This window comes from Scophthalmus maximus, chromosome 10, assembly GCF_022379125.1.
Source record: "Scophthalmus maximus strain ysfricsl-2021 chromosome 10, ASM2237912v1, whole genome shotgun sequence".
NCBI classification, from domain to species: domain Eukaryota; kingdom Metazoa; phylum Chordata; class Actinopteri; order Pleuronectiformes; family Scophthalmidae; genus Scophthalmus; species Scophthalmus maximus.
The window spans coordinates 18473878-18499118 of NC_061524.1; the positions used below are offsets into that span (position 1 = coordinate 18473878).

The 25241-nt window shown below is 43.4% G+C and overlaps 1 protein-coding gene across 1 annotated transcript; it reads left to right on the top strand.

Moving 5' to 3' along the window:
- Nucleotides 1-2235: 2235 nt before the first annotated feature.
- On the top strand, nucleotides 2236-24236 carry LOC118283758 (protein FAM53B). Its single transcript, XM_035606083.2, has 5 exons — nucleotides 2236-2415; nucleotides 12733-13011; nucleotides 14463-14517; nucleotides 15714-16588; nucleotides 23013-24236. The coding sequence occupies exons 2-5, from the start codon at nucleotides 12931-12933 to the stop codon at nucleotides 23364-23366; spliced, it is 1365 nt and encodes a 454-aa protein (XP_035461976.1). The 5' UTR covers nucleotides 2236-2415; nucleotides 12733-12930; the 3' UTR covers nucleotides 23367-24236.
- Nucleotides 24237-25241: the final 1005 nt, after the last annotated feature.

Genomic DNA, 25241 nt, shown 5'->3' on the forward strand with positions numbered 1-25241 from the left:
CTGAAGAATATCAATCTCACTTCACAGATGTGTTAAAAGTGCATGATGTAAATTTGTTGAGAAAGTTGAAAAACAGCTGAGACTGAGATAAACTCCAATTTGATTTTGTTGAACAAGAAATACTTCCACATAAAACCTTTTACCGCTGATGAACAGTTCCCTACCTTGGCCCTTGATGTAGTCTAAGTCAACCCGACAGTTATCATGGCTTTGTTTGTTTGATTTGATTAATTATCACAGACCTAGTGGCCAAGAGCAGGGTGGCTAAAGAAAGGACAAAAATTTAACCGAACATGTTACAAACATCCTATTGCATAAATCATTGTAAAACCCCTTGTGGTTTTGCAATGATCGTGTTGGGTGTCCTGACCCACAGATCTGACAACCGCTGTTCAGTCTAACCAGGTAGTAATTGCATCCATCTTTCATGCCATGTGAAAAATAGCCCCTGACCTAATTGGCTTAGCTGGAATCCAGCAGAGCTTGGGGTCCCAAGGACCATGATTAAGAACCTCTGACATAATGAATAAACAGGAGGCCATGGCATCTGCGAGCAGAGGAGCTTGTCTGCCATTTCCTTTCTCAAAGGCATCATTAATAACTGCCAAGCTCTGGATTCTAATTGCAGGTTGGGCCTGTGTCCCAATGGGAGCCATCGCTGTCGAGGCACGCCGTTGAGTAAACACATGCAAGCTTTACAAGAATTACTGCCTGGAATTTTACTAGGCACTGGATATCTTGCCTGCTTGTGCATAATATGCCCAAGTTTACAGCTCTCAGAGATTTTCCCATGAAGTGAAATCTCCTCTGGTGAGCTCCAGCTCAGCAAAACATCCTCTCCTTTACCTTCCTTAACTTTCACTCTCTGTTTTAAAAAAATCCTATGTATTAAAGTTCCCTTTCTTGAATATTGTGGCCCACACATTTCCCCTGTGCAGGTGCCGTAACTGACTCTATACCACAATCCTGTTTACGTAAGTGGAGATCTGCTTTTTGGGGTCAGTTTTTCAATGAATTATCATGGGGGGGGGGGGGGGGGGGGGGGGGGGGGGGTTAATTCAGAAAAATCTTGACTTTCATAGAAGTATTAACACTTAAGAAGTCATGAATTAATAATGGAGTCCTGCAGATATTTGTGTACAAATTATCTTAGAGTAATGTGTTCCTGACACTGTTGATGATTACATGTATGTCTTTTTGTTCATTTGAATATTTGGATGTGCAGGATCTGTTGACTCCCTCTGGAAGTGGCTTTCTTAATTAGAAAACAATTCTCTCTTTGGGTAAAAGGGAAGTTGGAGTCATTTCTTAATGTCATCTTTAAAAGAGTTTTATTACCGTCCACTGAGGCAAAAGAAAACGTTAAACTGTGGATCTCCCTGGGTTTGAACTGAGCTGCACAGAACATTTGCCACTGTCAGCACTTTCATGGCTTTTCGGGGTTAGCACGTTTTTTTAAAGCTGCTCTTTTAATCCACTCATAACGTTAACCTTTTGGTTTTAGACTCGATGCCACGGCCTCCTGGCTGCCCTATACCAGCACGACTACCAACACACTTTCATTTTAACCTCTCAAGTGTGATACTGCAAATATTTATATTACTTCTCTTCTTTTTTTTCTCACCCCCATCTCCCTGGAAGCACGTTTGAAGGTCTCCTGATATGATTTTCGTGGATCGATTGAATTACTCCACCATGTAGCGAGTGGAGTTTAGCATGGCAGGGGAGCCAGTGCGGAATTGGGAAAAGACTTGTACTCTTTCGAAAGCATTTCAAGAACTTTTCAGTAATGTGTCCCGTTTCTACACAACAGCTTGAAACACATACGTTTAGATTTTACTATACTTAGTCATTGTCAATCCAACGTGTCCTCGTACTGGTAACATCAATGAAAAGCATAATAATAATTTAAAAAAAAGGAGCACGAGTATTGTAAATGCCTAGGGGAGGACCGCTGCGGAACATACCAACTCAGGAGGGGTGTTAGTCGCCTATAAAACATTGCGATGTGTGTAATGGCTCGATGAACAGAAGCTACTTGATGACTACACCTGCCGGGTTTAAACCACACGGTAACCCGATGTTCTCCTTGGTACGCGAGTCTGCCGGTCGGCCAGTTTCCTAGTTTGCTCCGTGTGTGCCCCCCCCCCCCCCCCCCGAGTGGACTTGGTTTGTCCCTACGCGGATATTGTTACAATCACCGCCGCAGCTGAAAGTAGCAGCTAACCCGCAGCTGCCCGCAGTTCTGCTCGCAGTCCTGCTCCGTCCTGCGCTGGGGACGGCGAGCTGGCTGCTGCAAGAAAACCCTTTTGTGTTTCTTTTTTTTCTTCTTTTTTTTTTTTTTTTTTAACTTCCCCCCCTCTGCTTTCCCTCTGTTGAAGATGACCTAACTTCGAAAGAGCCTCTGCTGGCCAGGTAGTAGGGCATTTGTTCCGACGCATGATACATGATAGCTGTGTTCAGGCATACATCATCATCATCATCATCATCATCATCATGTCTCCTCTTCTTCTTCTTCTTCCTCAACTCATGTGAAGTTTATTTTGTCTGCTCGTGCGCATGTTGTCGCTCTCTCAAACGTTGACAACAGCGTTTGGACGAAATAATTGTACACGAATTTTTTGTCCGTCAATCTCTGCTGCTTTTAAACCAGGTTTAGTCTTAAAAAAAAAAAAAAAAAAAAAAGCTCAGCAGCATTTAACACTCTCTGCGGATGTTAAAGTGAATTATTTACCCCCGGCTTAGTTATTATCAACGTGTCTGGACCAGATCAGCGTCTGAATATAGAGGAAAAAACCCTGCTCGTCCTGCCTGACCAACCTGTTGCTGCATTGAAACTTTGTGCTCAATAACCTGCTTTAGAGTCTCTCTCTCTCTCTCTCTCTCTCTCTCTCTCTCTCTCTCTCTCTCTCTCTCTCTCTCTCTCTCTCTCTGTGTGTGTGTGTGTGTGTGTGTGTGTGTGTGTGTGTGTGTGTGTGTGTGTGTGTGTGTGTGTGTGTGTGTGTGTGTGTGTGTGTGTGTGTGTGTGTGTGTGTGTGTGTGTGTGTGTGTGTGTGTGAGCCAGCCAACTCTCCTCCATGTACCAACCCTGCTCATACAGGGTATGAGGCTGTTGCCAAGCACAGTACCTGTAGGCGGAGAGGCGGCATGGTACCACAGCCTGTGAGAGGAGGATCTGAGTGGGGAGGTTTAGAGTTGTAAGGCCCTTGTTGCGTATCTCTCACCAAATCTCCCCCACTCATGTAGGGGTCGGTTTTCTCCTCAGATCCGCAATAACTGATTCTGTGTATTTCTGAGCATTTTTTTATATTAAAGAGGTTGCCAGCTGCAACTTTGGTCTTCCTCAATTCCGTTTCTGTTGCCAGAGCAAAGATAAAAGTCTTTCGAAAATCCAGTCAAAGTAACCATTGTTGTTGATCTGTGCAATGACAACGCGAGAGTAACAGAGAGTAAGATACACTGAATTTATGTTATGACACATTAATGAAACTGAGCTTACCCCCATCGATAAGAGCTGATAAGAGTTGCTCATTGTGGGATTAGTTCAGTTTTCCCTGTAATATTGTTATATCGACCTTACAATGTAAAGTGCCTTGAGACAATGTATGTTGTGATTTGGCGCTATACAAATAAAATTGAATTGAATAAGATCATCAGCAAAATGAATTCAGGCACACAGAAGCGTCTTCCCATCCTATGCATACAAAATGTTTTATTATCAAGTGAATAAAGTTGATTATCTTTTTATATCTATTTATGTGCGGGTGTATTGGTGGCTGCGTGTCTGAATCAAAGGTCAGAGTTCATACTCATTTTGCAACTGCTTTATGGCTCGCTCAGCTCAAAATTAGGGCCAACAAAGTCTGAAAGTGGAACACAGTGGCCTGAAACAGCTTCTTTCGTCAGCGTTGGATCATTTTGTTTTGAGGGTGAAGAAGTAACCGTCTGGGCTCATGTTTTGCCCTTTCTAATATTGCACGGCAGTTGGTTGATCTTTGTGGACACCATAAACACAGTACCACGAAGAACTGGTTTAGCACCAAGGTGGCCTAATTGTAAATACCTGCAAATGTGTCTGGCTGGCACCATAGCAGCGGCTGTCCTTGACTGGTGGCTAGTTTGGTTAACGAAACAGGAAATGTCAGTAGTCTGACGAATCCTGCTGAGAAATCTCTCTCACAAATGCAAAGTGTAGCTGAAGCACAAGTTGGAGGGAAAGCAGCGTGCTGGGCAAAGATGTCACTACATGTCAGCTCTAGTGTCTAATTACGAAGGGGATGTTGATAAGGGTGCCTCACAAATACTGGTTAGCCTCAGAGGAAACCTGTTGAGCAGTTTGAATTTGCCTTTCCAGTTTTGGGAAGATTATGATAACTATACCTTGCTTTGATTTCCAAAATAAACCAATGCTGGAATGTCACAGCTTGGTGCGAACACACATTTGTAACTATCAAATTCTGTCACGTGGGCCTGCAAAATCTGGTGTTTATTGTATGTGTAGTTACACATAAACAATTTTCTTTAAAACCTAAATTTCACAAATATTTTCGTTTTAAAGGAAGCCTTCTTTATTTGACTAAATGAAACAAGCCTCAAACCTGTTTTGTATTAGTGTCTAATTTTTTCTGTGTAATGGAAATATATGACCTGTTTTCAAAAGAAGTTTGACACTGAAGATCTGACCAAACAGGAAGAGGCAAGTTACATTTTCTCAACAGTTGAAAGCACATTTTCTCTCTTTTTTTTATTGTTGTTGTATTTTAATAGGTTTTAGTGAAACAAGGACTTGATGCACTGCAGTTGGACTCGACAACAGCTCCAGCATTGTTAGTCTGCCCACTTGTTTCAGACAAACTACAGACATAATTTATGGAAGCTATTAAGGCGGGTGGGTTTTTAAAGGGAATCACTCTGCGCTCCACTGTGTGCTTAAGACGCACACATTCGCAGTGTCTTTGTGTTGCAGGCAAAAGGCCCGATTAGAGCTCCATTCTGTCTGTGCGCAGCTGTGTGCCTGTGTGCGCCGAGCGAGCCACTGGTACATTCTCCGTCTGTGTGTACAACTCCCACTCAGTCTCTGCACTGACCCACATGCTGCCTCTTTCCTTCCTCTGTCAGTTTCTCTGTTTTTGCCTTCTTTATATTTCAGTCTCACATCCCCCCTATTTATTTATTTTTATTTTTACTGTTGTTTGTCTTTCTGTTCCTCTAGTACTTTGTCGCCCTCTTTCTTTCCCTGGTTCTTTGCCCTGAGGCATTATGCAAAGCTATCAGAAAAGGATTGTTAGCCCTGCCTGTGTCCCCAATGCTACTCTCTATTCATTTCAGGAGCTTCCCTTTCTGCTGTGCGACCTGCAGTCATAACTGCTGCTGCCTGAATTGCACAGAAACTCGTACCACTTGGCTGCAGGGAGTTAAGAAGCTCTTCCTTGGTTATTTCGCAATATATTTGTTTCAGTGCTGTTATTCCTTATTTTGTATATTCCTTCCTCATTAACATGATAGATTTGTAAGTCTGGCGTCTTCACTCCCACAGAGCCAAAGACCTGAAGCTGAAAAGAAAAGAAAAGAGGCTTTCTCACATACACCAGAGAATCACTCCCCCAACCCCCAAAGACAGGCACCAGACTCTAGTTAGAGATGAAAGGCATTGTGGGATGTAACGGCAAAGCTCCCATCGACACATCCCACTGGGATTTTTCTGCGTGGTGATAGTTAGGAATCATCTCGAGTTTTGTTTGTTGTTTTTGTGTTTTGGAGTTGCTTCTGGACTCTCAACAGGGCCTTTTATACCTCTGTCTGAAGGAAGAGGCAGTACTCCTAGATTTGTTATGCAGAGTGTGTTTGCTTATGGCCCATGTCTTATCGTGTCGTGTGTGTGTCTGTGTGCAAATAGTTCAAAATCAGATGAACTAATGTTTTGTCTTTTGCTGCCTTGTGTCATCATAACACCTTCGTTATTAATGACATTGGTTGCATTCTTCCATTTATTTCTTTAGTTGCTGTGGATCGGCTTCTCCTCAAAATGTCAGCCATCACGTAGCTCCTATCTGAATGAAGTGGTGGAGACCTCTAGTCTGGTGAACCAGTCTCCCCAGTTGCGTCCCTAGAAAAAAAGGGAAATTAAAGCTTGCGTCACTGTTTCTCATAGACGGCCTATATCATGTAGCCTGGTGCAGCCAGATTAATACTGAATGCGTATTATTCTGTTACTGTCTATTCGGTTCCTTTTTTTCAATTTCCAAGAGGGCTCCAGACGCAATTGGATAGACGTACAACCAGTGACAGCAACAAATCATGTGACTTCTGTTGCGTGACGCGAAAATGTCAACAGACTAGAGCAGAGAGGAGAATCCTGTGATGATGATTCCACAAAGTCTGTAAACGAGTGTTGCCGTTTCTGTGGGAGAAATTTGTATTATATCGGTTACTTTAAGTCAAATGCTCGTTCATTAGCGGCAGCCATCTCAGTTGTTTAAAAAAGTCGGTTCTCTCTGCGTCACGGTATAAACCCTGGCCATTATCAGATATTCAGCTGTAATTGGACCGGCAAGTTTTCTGCCAGAGGAAATCACTTCCCGTGACATGAGCTCCCAGAATTCGTCTGGGTCGCAGGCTATATTTCATGTATTTTTAAAACTGGTTTTCCTTAGTTTTGACAACCATCCATCTTTTCCTCCAAGATATAGGACATTTACTGTTAACTGCAATATTTACCTTTTACAAAACTGACACTTAATGTGTTTCGATCCGACAAAACTGGTTCTTTGTGCAAGCTTAGGCTTATGCACAGAACCAGTGTGTCCTGTCTATCATGCCTGCACAAAGTAGGACAATTATTATTTTAAAATATGACATAACTCCCGGCTGTAGTGTTACTTGGTTTATGCTAATTGGTTCTCAGGAGTTGGGTTTGATTCTGTCGGCATGTCTTAAACATACACCTGCAGGTTATTCCAAACAACAGCCCAAGACAGAACACCATCAGGCGTCAAGATTTGCCACCAGTTAGCTTACTGGCAGGATGTCAGGAAGCAAATTGAGGATGGTGCAGACAGAAATCGAATAGTATTGCGATATAATAGTTGGTGTGTTAAGTGAGCAAATTTCTACCCCTACTCCAACTTTGACCGTTGTAAAAGTAAAAGATTTATAGTGTGCCCAGCATATGGACCATATCACTATACAGTGCCGGTGTAACAGTTGAATCCAACAGCATTGTGGTTTCCTAAAAAGTCTTACAGCAGTGATATGGAGCAAATCACACTTTCGACCCACTGCGATTTGATTAGAAATTATTGGATGAAGTTAAATTATTCCAACAAGTACATCAGGTATAAATGTAATATTTTAAACATAGCAAATACTCGTTATTCCGGACAGCCCTGCAGAATGGAGAACTCCAAAACATTTTTCATTCTACACTATTTTTAGCAGTTTCAGTGAAAGCACACGCTATGACACACCTTCAGTTGACTTACAAATCTTGAATTGATGCATGGCGCTCCCGACTACAGCAGTGAGAGGGTCCATATGGTGAGTGGAGCATGAACGAATGAATGGACCGAAGGAATGCTGCTCATAGTTTACTTTCTGACATTATCCCACCCATACACACTCTCAACTCACCCACAATACACCTCTGCAACTTGAGCTTGGAATTATGCAAAAGCAGCAATGTCACTTCGTCGGTTGATTGGTATTTATAACATAATTTGCTTACGCAACATAGGAGTGGTGTCTCTTATTGAGCTGAGCTGCTAGGGGGTTGCTAGCAGTGCTGGGGGCTCCCATGTAATGTATCCCTGATGGATAAGCTCTGGTTAGTGTGCACAGAACAGAAAAGGGTTGGGGGGGTAGTATAATTAGAGGGGTACCTGATGTATGGAGAGTCTTGGCATGCGGGGTCACTCCATGGGGCAGGAGGCCCCATAGGTTCCTTTACTCAAACTGAAACACCTGATTATACGCCTGTCGAGCTTCTCAAGATTTCAGCTAACAACTGTAATCCCTGGTCAGAGACATGGGGGTGATCACCTTGCTGCAGCTTAGTTAACTGGCCCTGTTCTATAACCCAGTTTCCTATAAATATAATTTTTATCAACAGTCATCACTGTTGATACAATGTTTTGCATTTGGCTGCTATGGCTGCCTCATTTTTCAATTCTTGAAACGGTGTACTACTTTGCAATTGTTTTATGAAGTAAGTCAGATAGAAACTGGACCCAAAAAATATCGGTGAAAAATCTTACTGAACTGATTTCATTTGGGGGGAAAAAGCATGCAACTGCTCTGGTATTAAATATGAAAACAGTAGATATGTTGTGTTATGATGTTATTTTTGTTTATCTCAAAGCAATTACATTTACCAAGTGGGGGCGAGCCGAGACAATGCTTAACTTTATGATGCAGCTTGCTTCTGAAAATGTTAATATAAAATTAGGACATGGTGTTATGTTTGTTTCACTAGTGTATTTGGTTTTTACGAATTTATTCTTATTTTGTAAAGTTGGAGGGGTTAGTGAGGCAGTATGTGTGACCGTGAAGATGTCTGTGTCACAATACTGTGTGGATATCACTTGGGTTTTTCGTTCTGCATGTATTTGGTAATAAAATCTGTATGTTCCACACCCAGTTCAGCAGCAGCATGTGACCACAAGGGAAGCGGCACCCGTATACTGCAAAGGGAAGTGCGTTTTCATATTGGTGCTATGCTGGTATGTCTTGATGACAGCTAAACAATGAGAAGAACAGTGGACTTGAGAGAGGGCTCAAGAAGTTCTTTGAGTTATGACTCCTGCCTCGGTTTTCATTGCAGAGGTGTTGTTAAGGGTCACAGTAAGAAATAAAGTGAATGATCTTTTTAAATTGCTCATTTAGTAGGGACTTTGAGTGCTGGCTGTATTTATCCAAAGGTTGATGGTCACTGTCATTACAGAAACGTTCAGGGGAATCTGCAGAAGAAGGTCAAAACCCGACTACTGACAACACAAAGTTTGACTGAATGAGCGCTTCATTGTTTATGCACTTCTGAAGATCTAGTGGTGGGATGGCGTGTTGTTTTTGGCCAGTGTTTCCCTGCCAGTGGGTACTAGGGTGATGACCAGAGGATCCAGTGGTATGTCTTGACCTCCCTAGGACCATTTTTACGACCTTGGTCACATTATATGAAAGAGGGGTGGCTGTGTGTTCACCCTGAATTAACAGTCCACACTGCAGACATTCACAAAAGAATGGCTCTAACTTTTACTTTTTCCCAACCTACAAAAAACCTGAGTGCGCAGACATTTCTTTTTGATGTTTTAATTTTGTTTCACATGGATTTATCACTTACGTAAAGCTGATCATCAAGCTTTGCATCATAAAAATGTGTCAAAGCAATGCCAGTCTGACCTGAGAAAACTAAAATACCTTTTGATAAATCACTAACATTTAACCTTTTCACAAATAAGTATCCAAAGTTTTCACTTGTAACCCATGCACAATTTTGTTTGTTTGGTCCTCGACGTTTCATTAGTATGAAATTAGTTTGCTTTCTTTCAGCTGCAGCCACTGATCAAAGTCTTGACACCAGGCGCGCTCTGCACAAGTATGCAGCAACTAGAGCCAATTGGTGATGGACACCAAACACCCCGGCACAGAACTTTAAGGGGCCCCAAATAGGCTTCTATTCATCTGCCTGTACAAATCACAGTCTGGGCAAAGAGCCATATTATCTTAGCTGCCCTTTCTAGTGCCCTCCTGAGTCATTGGCCATTGTTGAACCAAGAGCTGCTGTCTGCAGCCCAGCGTACACAAATCTGACCAGAATTACCATTAGATCTTAGTCCAATGTGGAGGTCAGATTTAGTCACAAACCTACAATGTTGTAGTAACCCAAACACTAGCATGGTTTCCATTTGGTGGCAAAGCCTTAGTTTTAAACAAGTTGTAGGACTGCAAAACTATTCACTGCTCCATCTTGTCTGGAAGGGCTCAGTAGACTTTTGCTTGGGACAGACATTATAGCAAGTATAACAACTAATGCTTTACTCCTGAGCACTACTTGCTTTACTACTTGCACTACTTACTTTGATCTGTGATGCTGATTTTCAAACTGGAAAAAGCATAGCTGCTCTCCTGAAAATGTCAATTGCCTTGGAATTGAATTTACCTGAAGGCAGAAGTAGCGCGTTCAGTCACAGTCGAACAATAAAGGTTTTTCATACAGTGAGATGTAGGCAACAAGGACACTCACTTACAGCAGTGAAAATCTTATCTGATCAGCAGAGGCTCTGCACAAGTGCTCCACAGTTCTCTCTCCATTAAGCTCTGGTTTCCCCATCATGAGGAGTCGGTTTATTAAGTAAGCACGAAGCCAGGGCGGAATTCACACTCACTTTGCCCTCTCCCATGACCCCACTTGCCAGTCACCAACGCACGCACACAAGTGCTGGTTAGCATTAACAGACATGCATGTACAGACATACATGCATGCTCTTGTTATCACTGTCCGGGTGCTGTTTAAGCCCCGGTGGAACACGTCGCACATCCCAACTGCATCAGTCAAACAGCAAACAGTAACAACCTTTACACATGCAGTAACCGTCATGCTCCTCAACTCCCACTCTTAACACACACACGCACGCACACACAAACCCTGTTACATTGCTGCGCCCATTACTCATTGTCAGCCCTAATCAGTCAAGTAATCTGCAAAACTGATCAAGAAGAACATTCCCTTCTCCTCTGACTCCCACCACCAATACCAGCCCCACTTGCCTGCAGAGGCCCAGTTGTGCTCCAATGACTCTCCGGGATAAATGGAGATAATGGGAGTCATATGCTAGCAGTTGGTTTGAGGCAGGCCTACATGAAACATTTATAGTCCTCATGTAGTCATGGGGCTGGAGAAGAGGGAAGGCATACAGATGACAAAGTAAGTAACGAGACATGAATAGACTGGTTATAAAACTGCTTTATCGATTCAGTGAAGCAACGCCCCATCTTTTCTTTTATTTGTGCCCCCTTACTGTCCAAGAAAACTCATTTTAAAGTCAGTGCACACTTGCATCCTTTTCTCTAAATCATGTTATATAAGTGCAACAACCCTTACTTAACATGAAACCACATGTTAAACGAGCAGAATAACATAGTGGACCTGAGAGATCCATTAGCTTCATGTGTTGCTCCACAGGAGAAAGCTGTCAATAGCCAACAGTTGATGGGGGGATCTGAACCATGCTGATACTCTTTAATTCAATGTGTCAATGTGTTTGGTGGTTGGCTAATGAAGGAGAGAGGCTCCGGCCCAAGGTCTCTACAGTTATTCCTACTTTACCATTCCCACTAAGGGTAAAGAAAGCATAACTGAACCCGCCCATCATTTACTGAGATCTCTCCCATGCAAGTAGCATCAGAAAGGCAGTACAGCTGACATGACAGGGCATGTCTGTCCAAAAAAAAGCATATGGACCATCTGCCTTACATATAACTCCCTCCAAGCCTTTAAGAGTTAGTGTTTACTTTAGCAGCAACTGTCTGTGCTTTACCATCTGTGGGTGCAGGCAGTGGATGAGGCGACCGCAGCACCATGCAGTATACATTATGTTCTTTTCTATTCATGTTTCCTAGCCACATCTGTAGTCATGTGATGCGAGTAATGTCTTTTCCCAGATTGGCTAAACTTGGCTTTCTGTTGCAGTGTGTCTAGTTTTCTGTGTGTTCTGTGGATTATGTTGACATGCAAAGTCTTTCGTCATTTAAAGTGATGAATTTTTCCAATATGGTAGCGTGTTTTGTTTACAAAAACAGTAGCTTTTAGGCATGTATATGAGTGGTTAAGCTACTCTAAGTGTGTGTTAAACTATAAATGGAAAAACATCAATCAGCACTTTCTCTCAACCGTATCTCAATTGTTGCTCTTAGTCACCAATTAGACTCAGACCTAAGCCTGGGTTTTTGAAAATGCAGGACAGTATGTTTCCAATATGTTCTGGTTGACTGTTTTTCTCAAATTAATTTAAGTGTGGACTAACAGAGTTACAGCAGTTAATACTCTGTATTAACATATTGACCTGCCTCATATACGGTCGAAGGAAAGTACTGATGTATTTTACTGTGTTTTGATTCTTCATAGGAAAGTCCATCCTCAGTGGATATGCACTTGTATCAATTTAATGTGTGTAAGTTACATACTGAATCATGATAAGGCTTCCAAAGTACTTGCACTGTAAGAAAATTTCCTGCTTGTATGTGCACAACCTTAACTCAGTGGCCACAGAGCAACGTTCCCCCTTTGAGCAAATGAATGTAAAACTTAATTTTTTCATGTCAGACTCTACACAAAAATCATTCTGCAAAGCGAAACTCAAAACTTTCATGAAAAGTAACAAAAAGCAAAACACATCTTTGAGCAGAGGGGGCCTTTAATAAGGTGGATTATATTATTTATGAGTCATTCATCTGGTCTGGTTAGAACATCTGGCACAGAACAAGGCACATTAACTGTGATTTGCATGCATCTCTTAACGCTGGGACAGTATTGGATGGTACAAAGTCAAAAGGAATTTTGATGAGCTTTGTACCACATTGTTGTTTTCAGTGGAATTTTGAAAAATTATGTTGAAATATATGAAAGCTGTATTTTTTTTGAAAACGTATGTCCTGTTAATTGGACTAAAACTTTGAGTTTCAGTTTTGAGTTGATTATTTTGTATTTATCTTTAACCCCATGTCTTTCCATTAACTCAGGGATCAGCTGAAGTTTGAAAGACACCCTCCTACCTCCACCACAATCTTCAGCACTTGAGGTCTGCTCTGCAGATGGGAGGTCACCACCCGCTCGCCTGTTTCGCCCAAATGCACTGTCTGCCCTCCACCCTCATCTAAGATGGCTGCCCGTGGCCTTCCTCTGCACCCAAACAGATTGGAGCCGAGCTGCATGCTACCATGGTGATAATTTTATCCAAAACACTGGAAAAGAAGAAGGGTGTCAGTGATGTAAGGTCCAAGAACATCGAGAGACGGCTGGTGAGAGAAACTTAACCTTTTGAATCTCACACAACAAGACAAACCGGTTGGTTGTTAACCATGGTTGCAATCGAAGATCTGCACAATATAGGCAGTAGTCAGTGAAATGAATAGGCCCGTAATTATATTACATCGGTGCATAACCGCATGCCGCAGATGCCCCTGATAATCTTGTATATTTACTTGCACAATGCGAGTGAGAATTTCAGACCACAGCCTGGTGGCCTAATGGTAGTGGATAATTTTATATTGAAATGCCTTGAGCCAAGTCCAGTGAAACAAATACTAATATCTTCAGATTGACAAATTTAATGATCAGTGGAAAAACATGCAATAAAATACTGATTAAGAGCAAGTGGGCTCACTGTAGGGTTTGCCTGTAAAAAAAAAAAGTGAAAAATACAATATGGTAGTGCCCTCAATGTCACCATTGCTCAATCTCATTTGTCAACCCAGCTGAACACATTTAAATACGCATTTTGGACTTACAGCATCATCAACAAAACAGCAATGGAGAAAATTTCTTTCATAAGGAATTTTCATCCCTTGGGTAAATTTCAGAGACTAGATTCTCTATCTCTGTGACGGACCAACATGACAAAAACACTCTTATCTGACTGGGTTTCCACAAATGTGAATGCTTATTTAATCATTTAATTTCACCCCTTGCCCTGAGTGTTACAACACGCAATTTTAAAGGACCTGACAAGCAACATGTTGGTGTTAGTTCACTTACACTTTGGTCCCAGTTAACAACCTAGAAGTAAAATAAGGAGGATTATTTACATTTATTTTATTACCACTCCACTCAGATAGCATAGCAGAAAAGGCTGTGTAAAAGTGTGCACAGCTTTCATGTTGTTTTACCTGGGTTGATATGCCCTTTTCACTCATGTTAAAGGCCTGCGCTTTAAGTGTATTACCTTGTTTGGGGAAGTTTCTATGACTTGTATCTTAGAAAAACAATTTTTCGTTGTTGTTGTGTTAATAACCTTACCCGAGGTGAGTCAGAGCAATGTATTGTGGCATTTTCCTTTTGTACCTTGTGCAGACAGGCACCACCCTGAAATGAAACTAAGAGAGGATAGGTGTCTGATTTGAAGAAATGCATGTCAGGACAAAACGGTTTTATACCCTCTGAATCACCTTTGTTCTTTATAAAACCTTGCAACAGTGCATCATAATTGATGTGATTGTTTTTTTTAAATGTTAATCTGCAAAGTTACTAGTAATTATACAGTAGATGTCAAATAAATGCAGTTGTGTAAAAAAATATTGAAGTTTCTAGTAAGATAAAAGGTAGATAAATACAAGAATTGCAATTGAGCCACCTCTGGTGAAGTATGTTCCAGCACCATGGGGGTAACTGTGGTAACGAGCAGAACTGATACATCGATCTTCTCGTTTATTATTGCTTTATTTTGTATTTCCCGTTTTCCTGTCCTCCCCAGTGCGAGCTCCACACAATGAGCAAAGGGACCACCCTCTTCTCCTGTGGAACTGTGGGTGAGTTATCTCAATTCATGACTTTCTGTTTGTCTTTCCTTGTCTCCCTCTTTCTTACGATAAAAGTTTTCTCATCCGTCTGTCCTTTGCATTCACTCGAGACCTGGACAGTGAACTGGTTGAGGTGGGATCCTTTTGTTCTAACATTGTTTCACAAATGCAATAAGATAACGGATTTTTTCGCCCCCACCCTTTGATAAATTGGACCACCAAGTCAGCGATCGCCACTATAACTATCTCTTTGTTTATCCCCTCTGACAAGCTCTGTCTCTCACTTCTCCCTTTCTCCTTCTGTCATTCATCCCCCTCTCATGATCAGGGTGCACCTGCCTCCACACGACATTGCAAACCATTCTCATAGGAGTGAACAGTAAATGAATATGCTGTTGCCGGTGTCAACAATTTCCCTTTGGTCCTGCAGTGTTGCAGTAATTACCCCCTGTGTTAAAAGACATGCTACCGTAAATACAAGGCGCTATCCTCTTCTTCTTTTGGGGGGAGACGCAGTGACGTGCGAGGGAGGAGTGTGGCTTACTGTTTCCACTCCTAATGTTGACATTAACATTGTCTTGCATGTCTTGTTAGTTCAAGCAACACTTTGTCTCTTGCTTTCAAAGGGTGGCCTTTTGAAGTTCATCCCTTTCTCCCTTTGTCAAGTTGTTTTCCCAACATTCCAGTTAGGTCGTCACTGTAGCCCCCGTACATTGTTTGTCCGCCCAAAACAATGATTTCCACTAGAATGCCAGAATTAGAGACAAGCATCCCAAAAGGATGGGATTTGGATCAGTGAGGTTCCCTTCTTGCCAAAAGCTTCAGTAGATTCACAACTTAACCAGTAGCTCAAGCTACTGTGGCACTTCACTGTAGGTGTATTATCTAAGTGTGCGATGGTGAGGATGGTGAGACAGCTGGCAATAGGCAGAGTGCTTTCCAAAGCTCATCCATATGAAGAAAATTAATCTTGCTTTTTTTCCAAATAGCTTATCCTTACAGCATCCGTTCACTCTTCTTAAGCTTGTTCCCTTTTTGTGCCTTTGTGTCAGTTAAGTACTTGAATATTTATCCCAGACATTATTGCCTTCCTTTAAGCTAAAACACATTCTGCTATGATTGCTATAATGCAAGGTATTATCCAGAGAGAAAAGGTTGCTATCGAGGTCTATGAGAGTGAGAATGTATGTTTTTGAACATTTCAGAGGCAAATAGGTGGCTGGACCTGGGGCGAAGCTGTGCCATCCAGCAGAGAGCTCCCTGCCAGCCTGGTGCCAGTCTGGAGAGCCTGTGGGATGTGATGCCCGAGCAGGGTAGCCAGCACTGGGCAAAGGACCAAGGCAGCGCCACAGCAATCACCAGTCTGATAAGAGATCTCAGCCTCAGCAATTGCAGTGTGAACAGCTGCCACTCCCACACTACATCTGCCACTGCACACTTCACCACTACACCTACCAGCCAAGCTCCTACGGCCCCCCCGAGCAAGCGTCAGTGTCGCTCCCTGTCGTTCTCTGATGAGTACAGTGGGTTCCGCTCATCATGGAGGCCCCAGGGCTCCAGAGTGTGGACAGCGGTGGAGAAACGAAGGTGCCACAGTGGGGGCAGTGTTCGAGGAGGAGGGGGTTTCTCCGGTGGTCATTTTCCCACCATTCAGCGTAGCTCTAGCTTCAGTTTGCCCTCGTGCTCCAGGTTTCCTTCAGATGGAGCCCTGGACTTACCATTTTTCAACCAGCGACTGCCTCTACACCCTCAGTTCAATGCCTGTCCAGTCTCCCCTACCTCTCCTTCCTCGCATCACCACCACTCCCGCCATCACCACTTCCTCCGGCCTCTGTCCCTCTCCCACGAGCAGATCAGCCTGCCAGAGCTCCAGAGAGAAGAGGCTTCGGAGGCCAGCTCTCCCGACTCCACCCCAGAACTGGGGAGGCGAGCTGGCCAGAGAGCCGGGGGCACAGGGTGTCTGTCTCGTAGCAGGTCCCAGCCCTGTGTGCTAAACGACAAAAAGATTGGCATGAAGCGCCGGAGACCAGAAGATGCCCAGGAGCAGCGACCCTCCCTGGATCTGGCAAAGATGACTCAGGTTAGCTGGAAATGATTGAAACAAACAGACAAGCACACATATACTCACATTCACGTGAACGTGTCTTATTATAATTTGACTCATTTCACAGGGTTTAGGATCACTTGTGTTCACTGATTAAACATAAATCAGCATTGGCTTATTTCTAATTTTGCTTTACTGCTGCCAAATGGGCTCCATTACATTGAGTTAAATCCTGGACCAAATGCCCTTACCACTCAGACAGATGCCTTTTTGTTCATAAACCAAGTTCAAGAGATCCTTGAACGCAACTGAGCCTTTCCTTCTCTGATTCCCCTTTTCCACCGAGGCAAAATCAGTGGCGGTTCGGAGCCGGTGCCCAATCGGGAACCATTTCTTTTGTTTTCCACCGTGAGAGAACTGGTTCCCGGCCGGAAAAACTGGTTCCAGAGCGGCACCAGCTTTGAGCTGGTCTTAAACTGGGAACCACTTATGTAGGGGGTCGGGGCGGGATTATCGAAACAAAGACACGCCAACGAAAACATTGACCACCATTTTTAAAAACACGCTTTAAACCATGGATGCAAAAACAAAACAGTGGTCCGTGGAGGAGACCAATTATCTTCTTGCGCTGTGGTCTTCAACTGAAGTTGGAGGGTGCCACTCACACAAAAGCCATCCTGGAACAGCTGCAGAAGGAGATGGCTACAGCGGCCTACGAATTTCGTGCGAGCAGTTGTGTTTGGCTGTCTACATAGGCTTTCAAAGCGAGGACCAACACTTGGAGAACTCCGACGTAGTTTGCCATTGCTGTTGTTATGATTGTTATGATTGAAACACAGACACATCTCGCAAGGCGGAGACGTTTGCAGACGTTTAAAGTGACGTCATGACGTGGCTCTCTTGCCGGCGGAAACAAACCGGTTCACAACTCGTTCCAGGGTGGAACCAGTTGCGAACCTGCCCCAGCACTGGCCTGGAACTGGAACTTGGTTCCCGTTGGTGGAAAAGGGGTATGAGTCTCATCAGGGGCTGGATTGAATCAAGATTTCTGCGTTGTTGGTCCGAGGCTCCAGGGCTCAGGCCTCCTTCCTTCCAGCTCAGGGAGTGGTGCTTACTACACAAGCATTCCTCATGTTCGGTCACACTGCCTAGCGCCACACTCTAGCAGGCCAGCTGCAGTTTTTCATCTCATTTACTCTGCTGGGTAAACAGCATATCCAAATGTCCGACCCCTCGCCACTCATTTGCTTTCTCTCTGCGACTCCTATACTGTGCTGTCATTATTCACTCGCTGCACTGCTTCATCCCTTTCTTGTGACTCCTGTCCACTGTCAGAGCCACCAAAGGTGATTAATAGTGAGGATATTTGGACGCACAGATTGCTCTCCCACACGACAAGAGTTTGTTTGTGCTTATGTGGGGTCAGAGGAAGCAGTGGAACAGCCAGAGGGTATAACTGACCCCAGACAAACCCACACCAGGAATAGAACAGTAGAAGTTTTTTAATGACATGTACCGTTTTTTGCGTTTGGCAGAGCTCTGATGTTTTTATGGAGCACAAGAAAAAAAATCTTGATTTGATTCTTGTATCACATCCTGCTTCGTTACTCATTTGAATGTTCTTGAAAGAGCAGCCACCAAAGCTTCCCTGGTTCCCATTATATCATTCATATGATGTGCTAAAATCTTCCCACAACATACCCCCAGTAAAGGAATTTACTCTTGAAGGCCCCATACGTGTATATCTCTACCCTCCCTTCCTTTTTCACAAAAATTTGTGTTCCCAGCCTTTCACCCTCAGGACCTAGCCAGGGTTGGATCAACAAGGCTTTGGTAATGGAGCCTAGCGAGCATGTTTCCTCTAGTCATGCCAGCTGCTAAGAGGGGAAAATCAAGCACCATGATCACACGTATACGCAGAGAAACACACACACACACACACACACACACACACACACACACACACACACACACACACACACACACACACACACAGTCAGTTTTGCATTACCTACGCAACCAGGGCTTGAATGCAGGAGCACACCGCAGCAGGTGATTGTGAAATTAGTGTTGGTTGTCAGTGACTAACGCAGAACCAACGTTTCTCACCTCATTTTTTTTGGTTATTTTTTCTGGTTTGTTTTTGGGTGACTCTTGCATGGCTTACATATCACATTCAGCATCATTTTGAACACATTCACACGTTTGCTTCTCTTTCTCATCCCGCATGACTCTGACTTAACTGCATGTTTGTCTCTTTGTCTATAACTGGTAAAATGCTGCATCTAGTGTACTCAGGGTTGTACTCATCACGATAACTTAAATAACCCCAAATTCCCATGGAAGTTTCACATAGTTGTCATAGGTTAACGAGGTGGTTTGTCTCAGCGAGAAGAGAGCCAAGAGAAAGGGAAAGCTTGTAGCTGGCGAATTGTCTGGAAAAGGAAGTGATGATGTGGAAACAAGGGGCTGGTCACAACTCGTGTCAGCTCTAGTGAGGACAGAACCTGAGAATTACCATCAGGGATGGGAACAGGAAGTTGGTTCTTTGCGTGAAAACATTTTTGTTGTAAGTGTCATGTCTGGCACTTGACAATTTAGCCTCAGATGTTATAGGCCGGCTTGATATTTAAGCAATCCATGCCTACTGGAAAGGCATCGGACGCAGCCCTGCCTTGGCAATTAAGAGTTATCACTTCTTCTCACACTTATAATGTCTCCTCCATTTTATGTGTGGATGAGTAACACAGTCTAAAGTCCAGGTAAAGAGAAACAAAAGTAGTTGGTGCATTTGCATCAGGGTAAACTTTGTAATTGTCCAGTGACATTATGAGGATTACAGGACGTTTATCTTCTTGATTTACCAGAAAATAAATGCAAAAGGTTCTGTTAAGTCTGCCGGTGACTGAGGTGGTGACGTATTGTGAGATTTCACATGTAAGGTCCCCAGTTTATGTCGTCAGTGGCACATGGTGTTATTTGGCCCCTAGATTCCGTGACCCTGCCAATGAAGAAGGGTGTAATTCCTCGGGATGCTTGTCATGCTAATCGGCTATAACTCCACCATTGTAGGAATTTACGTGTCATCCCCCGCAAAATTCCTAGAATATACTCAGTATATGTCAATTCATTCCTCGCTACACTGCCTCAGCTTTATCCCTGGCTGCCCCTTCACCTTGGCCCTTCATTGTTTTGTCCTGAACATCTTGGCTGTTGCGAGCCGTCAGACTGGGAGTGCTCCATCTTAATTCTAGGTCACTTGTGGATTGATTGTTGACGCAGGTCACACTTTGAGGAAACAGGCCTGTTCTGTTTCATTTCAATGCGCTTTGTCTTCGTAGAACCTGCTGACAAAAACGGGATCATTTTACATTTTGAGCAAAGAAATTAAAGGTGATCTTTGGATTAGCAGTAGAGGTGGTGGAAGGTGGCGTATTGAGTGAGTGCTTGATACTGTGAGTGTGTGCGAATGCCTGTGCATTCAGAAGAGAAATGGAAGGGGAAAGAAAGGAGCTATTATATCTGCAGACAGGCCGGCAGACAAGCTCCTCACTCCTCTCTATTAATATCTTCTCGCTGCCCCAACTTCAAGCTAGTCTGCTCTTCCCCTCCTCCCTCCATCTCACTCCATTCTTTGGATGGCAGACATGGTGATCATAGCTGAGCGTCAAGCCCCGCAGGCTTGTGGGAACCTAGGTGGGCGTCTTGAGGTGTGGCAATCTACATGTATATGAAGACATGTCGTGACTTGTCCCAGATATCGGCCACACGCACGTCACCTGTGCCTGTTCAACCTTTGCTCAAACCAAACGTGCTGTATTTATCGTTTATTTTATTTTTTTCATCCTACGTCAAGGCATCCGCATGTATCTGCCATGCATTGTCTCTGTGGTACAGTAAATGCCAGGCAAAAACACAGACACAAACACAGATTACTGACGAGGAGGTATGTAACTTTGTAGTCTGGCTGTCAAGACAGATTGAAGTTCTCATGCCTTTGCTTGCACCTCTGGCCTCTCTTTTGTTTTACAGTTATTTGCTGTAAGGGCTGCTCAGTGCAGTGTCTTGCTGGAGGTGGATTATCTGTCCTCATGTCAGCACTGAGCTAATCCAAAGACTATTTTGAATCTATACATTGAGTGTATAGAAAAGTACGTACATGATTTTGTTTGTCGTTGATTCTGTATTCGGCTCTTTATATATACTGTATGTGTTAATTTGTGCTAATAGTGCACAGCGGGACATTTGCCATAGCACTTAGCAGGGTGTTGTTGGTCATTTGCCCTAATTATCAGGAGGATATTTGCCTTACATCTTGGCTTGTGCTCGTGCTTCTCTCCGAGCAGCTGCCTTTCAATCCCATCTTGGAGATGACATGTTCACAGGGATGGTTGTGTTGCTCATGGCTGGGAATAATGGAGAATGTCTACATCAATATCAGTTGTGTGCGAGTGATATTTGCATGAAATTTCGTGAATAATTCTAAAATATAGTCTTGCTGTTACAGACTAATCCAACAGATATCTTACCCCACTTTGATGCTATTAAGGGCCAGTATTTTTTCAGATATAGCTTTGTTATATAGTTGCATTCTTTCTTTGCCTCTTTGTTTTGTTGCCACTAGCAGACCTCAACATTTCCCACCTAAGCTTTAAACTGACATACATGATGTACCGAAACAATGCAAGCACGCATTGGATGCGATGTTTGAAAAATAAATACCCTGTTGATGCCTGGGATGGTTTAATTGGCACAGAGAGGGTCAGTAAAGAGGCAGTGCATGTAAAAAAGTTGAGTCCCTCTACTAAAATGCAGTATTACAGTACATCACTGTAGTATCCCTTTTAAGTATTAACATTTTCAAGTGTTAATTCTTTAAGTCTGAGAGTGATTCGGTCACGAAAACAACTCTTGTTCATGGCTGTGACTGGGTGAGACATGACAGCCTGTGGTTAGAGAGCCTACGTGTGTGCGTGGTAATGGTGAATATAATTTGTGTGTCCATTGTATATATGGATGTATTCCATATGGGTGGGGGGGCATGCTCAAGTGATATAAGGGGGGGGGGGGGCACTGGGCACACACCAGAAATCCTAACCTGCTCCCCCAACCTACCAACACACCCATCCAGATCCCAGTTGGCCACAGGAGATTTTATAGAAAGCATATTGTGGAGGAACTTGCTGTGCCCCCTCCTTTCTCTCCTCCGTCTGTCTCCTCCTCTGCTGTGATAATAAGAAGTGGGGTAATACCGGGGGTTGAGCAGAGAAATTGCCACGGCTCAGAAATCCCCTTTTTCCACTCCAGTGGGATAACTACAGCGAAGGACTCCCCCTCCTCAAACGATCACCCCATGGTTTGCAGATGAAGTACCTGTGTTGAGCAGCTAACGTGAAAATGAAATCCAGCAAAATGTGAGTGAACCTTTTAAATCAGACAGCCAACAGTTCTGTGGCTTGAGAAAAAAGGGAGACTCCCACCTCATTGTGACAGGAAAAGCAATGTCCTCACACATGCTAAGGGAACATTAGAGTTGTCGGTCATGTAAGCCAAGGCTCTATAGTGAAAACCTCGTCTCTGTTCACCTCCATGCCTACAACATCTGCTGCCGGGGCACTCCAGATATCAATATTAACCCCTTCCCTGCGCTGCTCCTCTTTGTTGCAGAGAGGAATTCAGGATGGAAAGAGAGCACGAAAGCAATAACGGGAGACAATTCATTAGTGAATTGAATGTCTTTAAGGTCACATTGTGTTGGTGAAAACCCGACCGCATGTAGCTGTGCACACATCTTCCCTCTGAGAACTGCAACAGCTGTGAATGACAATGACTTGAACAAGAAATGTCCTCCACTCTTGTGGGTTGAGTTTCCAGCCCTGATGTGTGTTTGTGTGTTACAGTGGCTTCCACAGTGATAAATAGGCTTAGGGCACAGTTTGAAACAAGATACCTTTGTGGTTTACAACTTGTGGTTTACAACTTGTGGTAACCTGAGAGGAATGATGCACGCACACTGTGATTGTTACTTTGTTTACTGAACTTTTGCTCACAGCTTATACAGGTTGCCACACTAGGTGCATCGTGTGTATCCCCATAAACCGTCCCACCGGGGACCAGGACTACCCAAAGGTTCCGGGGTGTAACACTAAATAACTCCAGTGACACAGTTTCACTCTGTAGCACAACTCCTCTCAGTGTCTGCTCATTTTTTCCTCAAACAACCCAGAAGGTTTTATTTTCTGTTTGTTTTTCAGTGGCTTGTGTGTGTTTACATGTTCACGTGCCATAGTAGGCCAAACTTAAACCCAACCTCAAAGTGACATTCTGGGAAAACCTGAGCTGAAATCCCCCCCCCGACAAATCCTTCTACTTTTACAGCCAGAATGTGAATACGAGTTAAGGTACAAACCAGCATTTGTTTTATTTCATTTTTTTCTCATTGTCTCCTCTCCCCTCTTAGAAACTTGAGACCTTTCAGAGCTTGAGCTGCCCCAGGTTTACAGCCACCAACCACTGCCAATCAAGCCTACCACTTCCCTCCTCGAAGACCTCCAGCCAGCCAGATTCAGACTTCGCCGCCGTGTCCGAACTAGAACTGGAGTCACAGCAGGAAGTGGCAGGAGATGACGAGGATGAGGATTCATGCTACGAAGAGCTTGACAGCGATTCGGCTTGTAGCGTGGACTCGCGGCCCGGGTCTCCGGCTGGCATCGTGGGCGGTAAACGAAACCTCTGGAAGGGTGATTGTTTGACACAGAGGGATATTTTCCAGCTGGGGGGAGAGCTGGATCTTGACCAGATTGAAAGAAACTGAACACTTTACAGGAGAGTTTTTAAAAGACTGTGTCTGGACTGTTGAAGAAGGTTATCAGATACTGTCGATGTACCAAAAGATGGTTACGAAGACAGGTCGTGAGTTTTTTGAAAGGGAAAGATGAAAGAAAGTGATAAAGAGCATTAAGGATTTAGTATGTTGCTAACGACGGATTTCTTAATGACACATTTGCCTTGAACATTCTTACTGTTTGAATAAAAAATACAATGACAGTTAGATGTTGTTGTTGTTTTGAGGGGATATTCAGATTAACTCAGGAGTGGGAAAGTGAGGGTTAGTCTTAAAAAAAAGTTTAAAAGGCTCCCAGCCCCCGCTGTCTTTTAGACCTGATGACCTTTCCAAAGTCGGCTAACCTTAGGTTTGTAGAACTGTAGCAGTAGCTGGTCTCGCCTGTATTTAGCTTGATTTGTTTTTTGGAGAAAGTGGGAGTGTCATGGATTGGGTGAATCAGGGAGGAGACTTACCCTTGACCTTCCTCTTCATCTTTTGTGCACAAATAAAAATCAGATTTCTGTTTTTTTTCTTCTGCTGAATAAAGCCTCAAAAAGCTTCATGTTTTCAAACATGGACTTTGGAAATTGACAGTGCCTTCTTTTGGATGCTTGCTCTCATGGGTTGTCTTCAAGGAACTAGCCTCAATCGAAGCCACCATTTCTGACCTTTTTTTTGTGTAGTTTCTTAATATGCAAATTGTATATTTGAATTAAACACTGAATCTCGAGTTTTCAGTTCTAATATCAGTGTATATTTTTCTAAGTAACTGTTTTCATGAGCTGTTTGTGAAGATGAAGAATACAAGGACTTTCTTCTGACAGAATGGATATGAAATAAATGTACAATGTGCACTCACTTCTCACATCTGGTTTAATGCTTTGTGCTTGAAGCAAAGTTGAAGACAGATTTCACTTTTGCAGATCAAGTCTGTATAAGCGGTGAAGATTCCAGATAGTCTTTAGATGTTGTGCTCGCTCCCCCACACTCACTTCCTGCATCACGTTTCAGAACCATTTTATTGAAGCTCACTCATTCAAACGTCATTGTTTTGAACTTACATAGTTGTCCTTGCATAGTGTCTACCTAAGCTGTCAAAGCTAAATGAATACAGTTAGTTAAACGTGTGTAATGCACTCATTCTTCCCACCTGTCCCAAACAAAATGGCAGGAAGTCTAGCCATGGAACACCCCTGGCCGGTAACCCAGCAGTGACCAGAGGTGACCTGCGAGGCAGACAGACATGTCAGCCGGGCAAGTTTGTTCCTCCCTGGGATTTCCTATCATGTCTCTCTTATGTCTGAGTTTGTTTAAGCAATTTGGACAAAGCACCTGCTGCCTTTTTTTTTATAATAAGTCTAAACTTCTGCTGTTGGCCTCACTCTTTAAACCGCATTAAATGCTTGTGTCTTCATTATCACTGCCTCGCAGGGAGGCTGATTGCTGAAATAAAGAGACAGGGCTGGTTGTTTTTCTCCAACACAGAGAGGAAAGCTCTGGCCGGTGTTTACGTTCAAAACAGGAAGTTCCAGCCTGCTGGTGCTTTTCCTTGGATCATAGCCTTGAAGGCAGGTGAACTCCGACATCTCAACCCTGAGGTTTTGGCTTACACACGCACAACCAGACACGTACAACACACTCATTCAAAGGCCCTGGAATAGATACTGAGTGTTCTATGCTTTTATAAGCAGAAAACCTGGCCCGAATCCCTGGATTATCAATTATTCTTCACCCTATTCTTGCAAGAATAGGGTTGAGCTGACAAAAAAAAAGATAGCAGGGGGCTCAAATTTCGAGGATGGGAAACAAGCGAGTGAAAGGCTCAGACATCTGTTCACACCTCACTCCTTTAACTCGACACAA